A 13,924-nucleotide genomic window follows, 5' to 3' on the forward strand; every position below is an offset into this window, starting at 1 on the left:
GACAGGGTTGCTCTGATGTTTCACTCACATTTAAAGCACATTATTCAGATTCTGTTCTTTATCTGTGAAGTGCAACGTCCTTTGCTTTGCTGGAGAATGTTCACCCTCTGTGACCTTTTGCTGTCACACAGTGTTCTTGACAAGAGAGATTATAAGAAATGTAACTGAATTTCTATCATATCATCTTCTGCTGTGTTGTGGCAGTTTTTAGCTATCCCATGAACCACAGTATTAGTTACCGTCTGACCTACAAGTCTGATAAAAACAGTTTCAGTGCTGTGTTTAGTTTCGAGGTAATATGTAGCAGGTTAATTACACTCTCGTTCCCACATATCTGGATTTAGAATGTCCTTGTCATACGCAATATAGAGTTTTAAGCTCTCCGAGGGAGGCTCTGGCTGCTGCCTGACTCGCCTTGTTCCCCTGGAGTTAATCCAAAAACGGGGAAAGGAGGTGGGGCATGTGTGGAGCTGAGGTAGGTGGCATTAGTTGGTCAGAGCAGCCACTCTGTCAATTAGGGATGCACAAATATTGACTAAATTGCTAGATCAGGTATTGGATAATGGGGCTGGACTGTGCGCTTATCAATCGTAAGATTTGAGTTGGTCTTAAGTGGTCAATGTGCATCATTTGGCACTGCCTTCAGAAAAGCCAAACACTTACAAACATGGATTTAATGTGTTGTATATTACAAATTTATTTGATTAAATTAATCAAATAATGTTTCTTAATATATGAATTTTTGAATATGAATTTAAACTGCTAAATGTTATCTCATATAACAAAAAGAAACCAAACAACATGACATCATGCGTTGATAACTGCATATTGTTATACAATCATCCCAAATGTCTCTCTGTGTGGTTCGGGTGACATTGAAATGCTGAACAGTCAAGAGGTGATGAAGGTCATGATTGTTTGATTCATTTTTTTTTATTAAAACAGGCAAACAGAATCATTTCAGATCTCCCTCATAATCTACCTGAATTTGAACGTCTCCCCTCAGGCAGACACAACCATCCCCGAGTGTTCACTGAACAGACATAAATAGGAATTTATTCTCCTGTCCATCCGAGTCTTACACAAGCAACAAGCAGAAACATGCTGAAGGGTACATATTTAATTGATAAGCCTGTCCCTACTGTGTTCATCTGCATCATCATAGCTTTGTAGCTGTATGCTGTCATTTAGTTCTGTACCTTTCCCTGTGTTATACTGTGTGTTTTTAGCTTCAGGTTAGAATTGGGTAAACAGATAATAAACATATGCAAATTCTCAAAGGCTTGAAGTAGCTCTTCTTACTTATTTCCATTTGGCTAAAGAGCTCCATTATATGATTTTCTTTTATGGAATATATCTCTGGAGCTGCTTGCTACCAATGAGTCATGGCCGTAGATAAGCATCAAAGAGAGCTTTTGAAGTGGGGTTGACATCACTTTCCAGAGCTGATGGTGAAATACAGGAAAAAAGCTGTCTGAGATCAGATGGGTTCATTTTTGTTCAGATGGATTCCGTTCTCAGTCACAGTGGAGATGCTCCTCTATTTCAACTCTTCATCTGAGCTAGGGCATGACTATCAAGCCCTGCTGGTAAAGATAATTTAGTGATAATTAATGATGTTTGAAGTTGACCTTGGTTGAAAGGAGAGGGTTTCCATGAATGTGCCACTCACTGGCTCAATGTAAATACAGGGCTGCACTTGTGATCCACAGCATTTTAGCTCCACCTGGTGACTCTGGTCAATCTCAGAGTCCAGAATATATCCCTAACGCTTGTGCTGCCTCCTCAGATTCATTACCACTCTAGTGTTCACCACATTGTCCAGCATTACTGGAGGAGACAGAATGAAACACCCTGTGAATCTCTGCAAAGTGGATTGATGTGTAGGGGGAAAAGAGGCACAATCAAAACAGCTGTTCTCGATGGACAATCATAAAAGGGGCAGCTCATAATGATTAGGATGTCAGAGAATTGACCCCATGTGGGCAGCTGAAGGACAGTTGATAGTAATTATATCTGATTCTCTGGGTAAAGTATAGCTCGAAGGCTCTCTCTGCTGCTCTCTTGGTGCTTTGCCTCCCATGGATTTTTTAGTGCCACGTTTACTTTCAGCCAATCAGTGCAGCTGCAGAATCATCATGAGTTGAGGAGTGGGTAACAATACTTAAAAAATGATTTCACAATGATTTCATTAAATCAGACACTGCAGGATCCGCTGTCTTTGTACCATCCAGCTTTAACCATTTCTGCATCATATTTTTGTTCATAATCCATACAGAGATCAACTCTGACAGCATCACATGCTGAACATGGTCACATGTATGAATGCAAAGGTAGCACTTAATCATCTGAGTGTAAATATTTGACTTCAGTTGAAGCAGGAATGGACGTCATGAGACTTCTTTTCATGTTCTAGAGGATGATGGTAGAGGATCGGCATAATCCAGACCCGAACACAACCAAGAGATCCTGCCAAAAGCTTACCACAGAGAAATTTAAATTGAAAATGCAAAACAGAGCAAAGCTCCAGAAGTTAGCCACAGGTGGGTCTCCTACTGCATACTATACTACTGACTTTATAGCATCCTGTGGATGACATCTTATGGTTGGGAGATGGATGAGAGGCAAAATCAGTACCATAAGTGACATGATGTGCGTGTGAGTTTAAAGCTATTGTTGAAAACTCTGCACTCTACATAGATGTTCAATAAATTCCCATAATGCCTTACTCTGCAGAGACAGTGATAAGTACATGATCCCTGTTTTTGTTAGTGAATGTAAAAAAAAGTGCACAAAGAAAAATAATATCTATTTCTGTAAAAGGATTACAACAAATTATGTGTCATTGGCTTAAAGGTAGGGTAGGAGATTTTGAAAACTCAGTGAGCGTCAGCCAGATTTTGAAAGTAAACACACACCCCTTTCTCTCGGAGCTCACCCTGAAGCCACGCCTCTTAATCACGTTGACGTGCATTACCTGAAGATGAGCTGCAGTCTGTGACTTCGGCCATCATGCACGTACCTCTCTGGTGCACGCAGAGCAGGAAGAGAGTGACAACCAGCCAATACTCCACGCAGGGTCCACCCGGAGGATTGGCTGATTTTTTTAGCCTTTTATAGCTTCCACAGATGTTTAATATTCTTCATTTTAATGTGAAACTGCCGAACTAATTGCTTGCTATCGGATTGTAAAGAGAAGTTACACTAATTTAACAAAAAGTGCATCATAATTAAATCTCCTACCCTACCTTTAATTTAGTCAAATAAATTATGCAAACTAAGAATTCAACTCAGTGTTTTGAAGAGCAGAGCTATGTGAGGGGGGCAGCAATATTGTTGTTTTTTTGCTGATGAAAACAATGGTGCTGTCAGTATGTTGTGTTAACAGTAATATTATATTTTTTCTCTTTAAATATTTAAGTTGAAGGTTTAAAAAAATCTGCGAAGCTGCATCACACTGAAGTTTATCATGGAGAACTTTGCCAAGTTCGGGCCATTAGACAAGCATTAGGGAAATAGTTGAGGGAAAAAAAAAGAAGAAAAGAAAATCAAGTAAATCTGAGATGACACGCCGTGTCAATGGATCAATGATGGCAGAGTCATTTAGCCAGTGCTGAGCAAGAGCAAATTGTTTGAGCAAGCAAATCAATTTGAAGTGCCTAGTCTAGAAAAACCCATTTATTTACTCATGACCAATAGCAAACACCACACAGCAAGAGGACAAAGGGAGCGCACGCATTCGAGGTGCTGAGAGATGGATACTGTTAAGGATGTTGAAGCGTCAATGACATTAGGGCGCCGAGTGGCGTGGCAATAATGAAACGCCTCAGTAGTTCTATCATTACATCAGCAGGGACAAAATGGAAGTGCCCACACTTCCTGACTTTCAGGGCTTAGAGAGACTTAAGATAACCTTGCAGATTTACAGTCTAAATTATTGAGCTAAAAACGTCTCTGAGCACTTTGCATTCATGGAGAGCCACAATGCAACAGGCAACCATTGTACTGCAGCCTTGGACGATGAATTGAAAACCAGCGCTTCCTCCTCATACATTTCAAATACATAATCCCTCCGAGGGCAAACTGTGCTTTCAGGCATGTGGTTGTGGATGAATGTGCCAATGCCGTCTCTCCTGTTGGACCAGAAACGCTTATTTAATGAGCACACACAAGGAGTGGGAGTGTACATTAACACAGTAACAAGAAATCAATCTACCAAGTGCAAATAATCATTGCATCAGGTCTGCAAGAACTTTTTTTTTTATTTTGCACTGCAACTAGAAAACCTTCTGTGACTCGCCCCCCGATTCCTTCATTGATCTCTCTTTGCCAGAATCCCTCCGATGGAAAACACATTGATCCTTGGCTCCTTCTTGTGCTGCTAATTACTGAGGGGACTGTGTCACTGTCAGGCCCTTATCTGATGCAGGGCAGTGTAGAGGAGTAATGGGATGTGCCAGTTGAAAAGCTGTCTGACATAACCTTGTGTAAACATAGCTGCCCCTCATTAATCTTATCATTATTGGATCTACCCTAAATTTAATCATCAACTTTATCCAACAAGCTTTTTGACATTTTTCCCACCTTTGGTTTGGATCTTACTTTTTGGTAATTGTTTTATGCAAATGTGAATCTCTCTGATGTTACAGGTTATGTATGTATATATTTTACATGCTATAAAATCCGTCAGACTTTTACAGTTTGTACCACCACTGATGTGGTTCTTGCAACTTTCCAAGTCAGAAGTTGGACTTGTTGGAGCACTTGAGACAGTGGAGAGTAAAGCTCAGATGTTCAGGTTGGAGTTAGGCCTAAATCTAGAGATGCAGTTTTTGCTTCTGTACGCCAAATTACTGGAAGGAAATCTCAGATAAGTGCATTTAAATAAAGACTGAATTCTTTGGTGTAGCCTTTTGTAAGGTTATTATTTGTATGTATTTTGTATTCTCTTGTTTTATTTCACCTTTTATTACTTCTTTTCAATATTGTGTGTTTAAATGTCATTCAGTTGTGCATTTATTTCTCATTATATGCTCGATATGAAGCACTTCTTACCAAAATGTGCTGTAACGTATGATTCACTCGGTTTAGTAGCCAGAAATGTGTAGGTGTAAAAGCTGTTCTACACTGACTGACCTACATGTGAACATATTTTCTACACAAAGTTTCTTCCAAATAAAACACTTTATATAATCTGGGTGAACAGTTGGCCTGTTGTTGCTACTGTCTGACTTGACTGCTCTCAGGGTGTGTAAAAAGCTGGATTGTCCTTAATGATTGTGAACGAACTTCGCACAGTCAGATAACAGTGTTCCAAATATAATATGTGGATTTTATTTATGGGTGAATGAGGGTGAGAATCTGTCATATTTCATTCCTGAACAGAATGTGCTATCTGGTTTATTTCAGCTGTGAGGAGGCAGAGGAAGGTGATTATCATGGTGATTAATGCGGGCATATGGGAGGAAGTTTGCCGTGTTATCGTAGAGGAGAGGGAAATGATTGCCTAATGGAGGTGTGTCCAATGTGTTTCTTTAAAGCTGAAATCAAAAGAAGAGTCAAAGGCTTCTGCAGGTTACTGAATCAACGTCTCGAGGAAACCAATCATCTCCGCCACACTATATAAAATAATAACACTGGAAAACTGAAAGTAAATGGGGAAAAGAGGCCGCTGCACTTAAACCGCTAATGAAGTGTAGCTCTTTTAAGAGCTTTTATCAAAGCCCTGGCTCGTATCTCTGCTTGCTGTCTTGGGCAGAAATTAGCAGGCAGATCACATTCTTTTTCTCTAACCCCTGTGGGTCTGTGCATGCATGCATGTTTTTGTGTTTTGGTGTATGTACGTGCTCTCTCTGCCTCTATATGGCACTCGCTCTGTAAGAGAGAACATGGGTGAAGGGAATAGCTTATCTGTGCCTGCTCATTAATGGAACCTCCCCATTTTCATACTGGAAAGTAAATGTTCTACAATATTGAGCATTTCATGGGAGGTTTTGTTCTGTATTTGTGCAGGTGAAGTGTAAGTGTGTAGGTGATGTCACATCATGCAGTATATGCTTGTTACTGTGCAGACGGTGTTCTCACCTGCAGTTCAGTCCCCTCAGCCTGAAGTAAAGAAAAACAATGATCCATTGTTTCCTCTTGGTTCTACAGTCCATTCAGAGTTCACCCTGACTTATTACAAATAAACCCTGAGCTGTAAATAAATAGTCACCAAGATGGTTGACGGCTAGCTCATATATTGAACAGCTTCTGTGACCTACTCTGTGTCATGAGTGCCGCATGGGGCCGTGGGGGAAAATCAAAGCAGAATTTCTTTCAGTGACTGGCAGCAAGTGACACTGTGCTTACCTGAAATCTTTATTTATTTTCACTAAAAGCTCAGTCGGAGTGACACGAGCAGCACTCTGGACTTCATTTGTCAGGAGAAAAAGGAGCCATCTTGCAGTGCTGTACGATTGAGGGAAATAGGTGCCATGATCAGCAGATATCAAGTCACGGCAAGTGACTGAGGCTGATTAGAATGTCCTTTGTTTCAGGGGTCATAAGAAAATGTATGTTTACACCAGATAATGATGAAGTCAGATGGACCAAAGAGTGCATCTTTCAGTTTAAATATTTCAGTGAGTGTCTGCGGCTGTAGTTTTTTACAATGGCTCCCTCAGTGTTTATTCTGGTGGCTTGTTGAGCATGTTAAATCAGCAGCATATTGATGAGCAAGTTTTGGTTTGTTGTGTCTAGAGGAGCCAGTTGAGATGGTTCGGGCATCTGGTTAGGATGCCCCCTAGGCACTTCCCTTTAGAGTCTGGCCGTGGCGGAGATCACATGGCCATCCCAGGACCTGCTGGAGGGACATCTCCTGGCTGCCCTGGTAGCAGCTGAAGATCCCCCTAGGAGGTCCTGGAGGAAGTTGCTAGGGACAGGGAGGCCTGGACATCTCTTCCCCCCTGTTGCTACTGCAACCTGATGGATTTAAAAGTTAGGAAAATGGACGGATGCATGTTGTGTCCAGCACTTTAGAGTCATGACTGAAAAATCTCACATTAGGAAATGGGTGCTAAAGGTGCAGGAATACAATGTCTCTGCTCCGGCATACATGGAGCATCCTCAATAACAGTCTTCGCTAATTTCTTTTTTTTTTTTCAAATGTTAACCATGTTCAAAACTTTCATTGAATTATATAGCCCCAGCTCTCATACACCTGACACATAGTTGTGTTTCTGGCTCAGGTCTTTGTGGATGTGCTGTCAGCAGCATTGTATGTGAAGTACAACAGCCCCTTTGATAGCTTCTTTAAAGTCTGAACTATGCGTTGCATGTGCGCTGCATTGATCCGTTTCTCTCTGTTTCTTCCAACAGAAGATATGTATGATGCTTCTCTGGTCGCTCTCACTCCCACCACCTACATGTAGTGTATGCAACACAGTGCAACACATTTCCCTGGAGCTTTCTGAAAGCCATTCTGGGAAATGTAGGAACTTGACAAGTCAGACTGAGAGTAGATAAACCAGAATAGTAAATGATGCATTGAACACCAAATATTGATGTTTGACAGTAAAGTTCGAGTTTTTCTTGAGAGCAGGCTCCCTGAGCTAATCACAGGGCTCATTCCTTATAGGTGTTTTTGAGAGGGTGGAGCTTTTTTTAAAGTATTCTTTTTTTGATCTTTACATGTCAAAGGCTTACTTGAATCCAGAGAAGGCTTTGACATTACCCAATATAAACACACTTCTTTTTATTGAAGGTTGTCCAAATGTAGCATGCCCTTGACATCTTTCATTCAGCTCAGACTTCTCTTCCTCTGTGTGCCTTTTCAAGTGGGCAGACAATGTTGGAAGCATATGTACTTTTCTTAACTCCAGTTCTCTGTGGAGTCCTTAGACCATACCCTGCAGGCTTAGCCACAAGTTTCCCACATTCTTCACACATTAGAAATGCATGAATGAGCTCCTTCCACACTATGGCGATGCACTTATGTTGGGATAGCTTTGATGCTACCAGAACTGAAAGTGGACTACAAAGAGCTGCTTGTGCAATAGTATGAAGGCTATTGGAGATGATAAAAAGTAAAAACATTTCATTGATAATAGTGACTCAGCCCTCACATTTCCCACTAAAGCCTGACGGCCAATAGTCGGTGTCAGGAGGTGACCATGACAGCTTCTACCAAGAATATTCTCATTTTTTCTTTTGAATGTGCAGAAGGTGGCGGTAGTACAGTTTTAGTGTTTTTCTGTCCAGATCTCCTCACTAGCCTGTCTAGCTGTATTTATGTATGTAGCCTCACTCTCCTTAATTCTGCATAGAGGAGAATGCTGGTGACTTCTATTTCCAAGCAGACGCCACAGTCTGCATAAAAACTACTGACTGCAGAGATGATACAATAAATCAGTCAGGGAGGGGTTCGCCTGCCCTGGTGACAAAGCAGAGGTCATACAGTGTAGCACATAAAGTCCATCAGTGCCTTAAAACTGCCACATAGTCCGTCTCCTGATTTACTGTGCACAGCACAGGTACGCCTGTTGCACCGCTAGCCTGCAACAATTTCCACCACTACCTGAGGTTGTCAATCACTCCACTACCTGCACCAGCACAATGCTGTTCTAAAGGGGAAAGTCCGGGGCTAGCTCAGATCTCAGAGCTGTGCACTGTGTATCACTTAATACAAGCGTTTCACTTCAATACACTTTAAAACCAAATAATTCCCTGCACATTTTTTATTAAACAGTGCAGCAGTGTGACTGTGGAGCAGGGAGGAAGGATTTGGACAGCAGAGGAAGGAATGGGCTGTTTCTTCCTTGAGGCTCTGAAGATGTGGGGTCATTGGGGAGATTGACATTTTATACAGTTTCCCTGGTGGCAGCTGAAAACTCAGGAGAATTTCATTGTGTTTTTTGCTTGAGGGCAGTTCATGGCCTACAATAGAGGCAAACTTTTGATGGCCATTAATCTCGAAAACAAATCTCATTTTACTATTATTTAACAGTTGCCATGTACTGGTAAGAATAAGGAAAAAATGCGAAATCTGGAATTCCTCACAGACCTCCATGTTAAAATGTCCAACTTCACCGCCAGGTACAAAAACTCTGAATGTTAATATGATTACATTTTAATTATAGTAAGACTTAAAGCTTTGTATCATTATTGCAAGCTACCACTCTCTTATTATCAAATCACCAGCTACCACTCCACCTAATTATCAAATTGCTAACATGGTAATCACCAGAGCCTCCCATAGGAACTTCAAGCTTATGACGTCCGCATGCAGAACATTTATTCCTAAAAGGCTTAGTATCCCCGACTGGTCAGTTCCAACGACCTGAGCAGACACCACCCACCATTCAGTAGCAGCTCTGCTAATGAGATAAAAGGGGCTCAGGGATGCACGTATATGGTAAATTACCAAACACCCTGAGTGCAGACTGAGTATTTTTGTGTTGTGAGTTGATATTTAGGAATAACATTAACTTCAGCTTTAAAATGTGCTCTATTTCAACTTTAACATGACGAGCAGTATGTTGTTCGGTTTATAAGCAGGTAAAGTATGAGTTCTATCTTCTGAAAGGCTGTTTTTTTAATGAACTACAATCACAAGATTTTCAGCTACTCACAAACGTGTAGTGTACGTTCTCCTCTTGGTGGAGTGCAGGGAAGAAAGTCTGCTTTTCACTGCTGGTGCTGAGGTGTAATTCTCTCCTTAACATTTCAAGTTCAGCTGTGTGGGAGGCTTGTTATTCATGCAGATGTCACAAGAAAAGGCACACTCTCTCCCTCTCTCTCTCCCTCGCTCCCTCCTCTTCATCACACACCCCACACTTCCTCTCTCTTTCTCTGTATGTTTTTTCGCTGCCCTGATTCTTCAGCAAGTGCTGCAATGGACTCATTCTGCTGGCAGTTCATATCTTATTGTTTGCTCCTTCTTTAACACCTACATAATGTATTTCATTAGAATCTGCTGTCAGTGCCTGTCTGTTCCACTTCAGCTCATCACTCTGATTTTTTTTTTTTTTAATATTTATTTATTTTTTGGGTACCATCGTCTTCTTGTCTGTGTTCCGTTCTGTGCCATGGAATTCAATTATCCTGATTGTTTCATGATGCTGTCATGACATCCGATGACGGATTCATTATCTCATCTCCTGGATTGACAGGATAGTCGCACCAGGGCTGTTGTTTCCTGCTTTCAGCTTGTAAGGATTGTACAGTGTAGACTGTGTAACTCTTTGTCCATCAGCGATGTCGTCTGAAGTTTTTATTCTTAGTGGAAGCTTTCTTTAATTAAAAGACTGTGAAGTTGTTAGAATACTGTACAGAAATATGCAGGTTTGGTTAAATTAAAAAAAAAAAACATTATCAGTAATCAGCAGCCAGATAAACCAAGCTTTCATAATGAATCCCTTCATTTGATCTTCTCATGTGTCAAGAAATAACAAATGAATTACAATGACAGATAAATATATATATATAGTGAATTAATATTAGCGAAAATGGAACTCAGAGGAAAGCTTTGGGATTTATTTGTGCCGCACTCACTTTTTTTTTAAAGTTTTATTCATGAAAGGGCAAGTTCTGGGGTGACAGGAAGGTTGTTACTCTGTAGCTGTGGAAAATGTTGCAAGAGCATTGGAAGAGAACTAACCTCTGCCGGGGTTGTAAAAAGGTCACAGACTGTCGCTGACTCTGGTCTCTTTAATATCTGCCTTTTTTTTGTCTTGTTATAAATTGCAGAAAATCTGAAAAGAAAAGGAGCTCATATATGTAGCACGGGGTGATGGAGTATGCTAATCCAGAGCCTCTGTGTGCCTTTCCCTTTCATTATGTACATTCTTTAATAACACTCTCTGTGTTGCAGGAAATGAGTTTGGCCATCCTGAGTGGCTGGATTTCCCTAGAGAGGGCAACAATCAGAGCTACCACTATGCCCGGCGGCAGTTTAACCTCCTGGATACGGATCACCTCCGCTACTGTCAGCTCTATGCCTTTGACCGGGACATGAACCGCACGGAAGACAAGTACGGCTGGCTGGCAGCTCCACCTGTAAGGACATCACACACTCACTTTACAGTAGGCTTTATGCAGACACTCTCAATGACAAAACCCCCCAGTGAAACAGATAATTTCACAGCACTGCTTCTAATCAAATGCAGGATTTTTCATGGCTTCTTTTATATCCAACATGGTTATAAATAAGTAAAGTCATATTTTTTTTTGAATAAATATATTCCCAAATTTTACAGTTTTCCAGAGGAGATGAATGCTCCATAAGGAGGGTTCGTTTTGGAAGTGTTTTGTTTCTCCCACTGCTGTCAGGTTGAACAGTAATAGATTTCACTCTCTTTCTGGAGCTTCTGTCTTTGCCTGCAAATGAAGCCAATGGAAGAAAAAAAATGATGTTTTTCTCTTGAGGGGCTGGTAGCAAAGTAATGGGATAATGCAAATGGAGAGTGTGGCTAAATTGACAGGGATTAGAAGAGTGTGTGTGTGTGTAATTGATTTAAAAAAAATAGAAGAGAGACAGAAACCCCCTTCGCATACCTGGGAATCAATCGTCAGATTAAAGCTCCTTCACCTTGTTGTGTTACCTTCTGACCTGCAAATTTCTCCCTGACAGACAGACAAATGGTGCACGGTGGGGAAAAATATCAGAGAGCGTAATTACAGACATGCCTGGTTTACAGGGATAATTTCTGCATATTGGTGTTATCAGTCAAAAGTGTGTTCTGACTTAGTGGAAGCTCCTGCTACACCCTTCAGAAGTAGATGAGACTCAGAGCTTTGGAAGAAAGGCAAAGGAAAAGCAGAGCCTAGCTGATTTGTGCGCTCCCGTTTGGGGAGATGGGAGGGAATGCTGATCCCAGAGGATGCTGCTGGCAGAGAACACGAATACATTTGGCACCAGCGCTGACCTGCTTCACACACTGGGTGCTGTTTTTTTGTCTGCTTCGGAACATGAAACCTTATGGTAAATGACAGCTCTACAAACATCATCTAATTCTGTTCTTTTTTCAAATTATAACATGAGTCCCTGTGTAAAATAATCCAGATTGTATAGTGGCAGCCTGATGTCTTTAATTTCCTCTGTTTTATTGCGTGTAAAGCTCCAGGTAGCCATAGGAAGCAGGAAGATCATCCATCATACAGATAATATCTTAATACTGATACCTCTGATAGTAAGAATATACCTCATCAGGGTATTGTGTCTTATGGAAGGCCAAGGACGTGATGAAATTTCACCATGGTCCAACCTGTGCGTGATGTATGTGTTGCTTGAGTACAGACAGATGTAATTTGTGGTTGAGATCAAATATTAGCAGCGTATTTTAGGCCACTGATGATACAATCTGGATCATACCAGTGTTTTTTAGACTGTAAATATATCTATAATGACACACTAGACACACAGCATTGTGTGTCTAAGCCAGAGGCGTTTAAATTCTTTCTCAATTTTTCACATTTTTTTCAAAACAACCATCACAAACGGGACAAAGTGCTGTCAGATTTATTTCTGTTGCAGTCTCCTTGCCCTTTTCTCTGAATTTTTGATCAGTGTGTGTCACTGTCTCTCTTGATGATCGGGGGCAACAGTGATAGAGCAGGATTGTCCAATAACCGGAAGGTTGGTGGTTCGATCCCAACTCCTCCCTACTCATTGTGTGTCCTTGGGCAAGGCACTTTACCCGCATTCACTGGTGTGTGGTGCTCCTTGCTGGGCAGCCTTAAGCAATTTCCCTGATGGGATAATTAAAGTATTTCAAAATCAAAATAAAAAAAATGATTAGCTGACTTTATACATAGGCGGTTCTTTAAAAAGTGTCTCACTTTCACAGTAGGAGGAAAAAGGGACTTTTTAAATGCCATTGAATCCAGCAAAATGGACAGCCCTGATCTAAGCTAAGCTAATGATGATTCTGATCTGAGCTTGTTTTTGTTGTACCATGTGACAAATTGTCCACAACAAACAGCTGTGTTTTCCTACATTAGTATATGTGTTGACCTGCTGTCATACGGTGTCTAAGAACATTCAGTCCAGTAACTCCCAAGATCAGAATCAGACCCATTAATATTCATTAATGTTGCACAGTGATGTTGTTTGATTAACTCCATTAACTTACAATATTGTGCATGTTTTACTGTAGACTCTTCAGATGTTCCGTTATCCTTCATATACCACTGTCAGCGTGGCATCAGATTGCATACAGCTAATCAGAGCTATCTTTAGCCACAAGAACAAGGAGTTCTGTAACAGATGGTAGTCAATCAGAAGGAGACTGACAAAAATCAAGTTTGTTTTCTGTGCGTCTTCACTGTACTTACCATGCCTATTTCTGTACACATATGCTTAGTGCTTTATCAGTTGGTGTATAGACATCGCCATGGACACATGAGCCCAAATAGGTTTAATGTAAAACATAATCTACACGTCTGAAGATCAGACCAAAGTGAGATAATATTCTGTTTCAGTGACCCTCCTCTCCTCCACACACAAAGGCATCCTGAGACCAAAACATTCTTATTCGGGGACTGATACAATATCTGAAAAAGCCTTTGTAGAACATCACTCACAGATAACGCCAATAACAGCCCAGAGATCCTGCTGTAATAACCAGATGAGTCTGAATCCTCTGTAGAGCTTATCAATGACATTGCCAAGGTAATTGTGCTTAGTTGGAATATTCCACAGCTCAGCTAGTTCAATATTCCACTGTAGAGAGAGGATCCAAGGGCGTTTTGTAGTCAGAATGAGAAGCAGGAGATGATCTGTCGTCTCTTCTCCTTGTTGTCCCAGGTGTAAAAGCAGAAATAGAAACAGGCAGGGACTTTGCTTAAAAAGTGTGATTTGTACCCATTTCTTTGAAGATGCACAGCTGTGTGTTTCAGAAGAAAAAAACTGGACACAAATGGAAGCTCCTGCTATGAGCAGTGA

General features: G+C 41.0%; 1 protein-coding gene across 1 annotated transcript in view; it reads left to right on the top strand.

Moving 5' to 3' along the window:
• The window catches only part of gbe1b (glucan (1,4-alpha-), branching enzyme 1b), a 72,725-nt gene that overhangs the window by 38,883 nt on the left and 19,918 nt on the right, over positions 1 to 13,924 (top strand). Inside the window, exon 13 of the mRNA XM_028419244.1 lies at positions 10,853 to 11,037. Coding sequence (XP_028275045.1) covers positions 10,853 to 11,037 — 185 coding nt within the window. The remainder of the gene's footprint in view (positions 1 to 10,852; positions 11,038 to 13,924) is intronic.

This window comes from Parambassis ranga, chromosome 13 (assembly GCF_900634625.1).
Source record: "Parambassis ranga chromosome 13, fParRan2.1, whole genome shotgun sequence".
Taxonomy (NCBI): domain Eukaryota; kingdom Metazoa; phylum Chordata; class Actinopteri; family Ambassidae; genus Parambassis; species Parambassis ranga.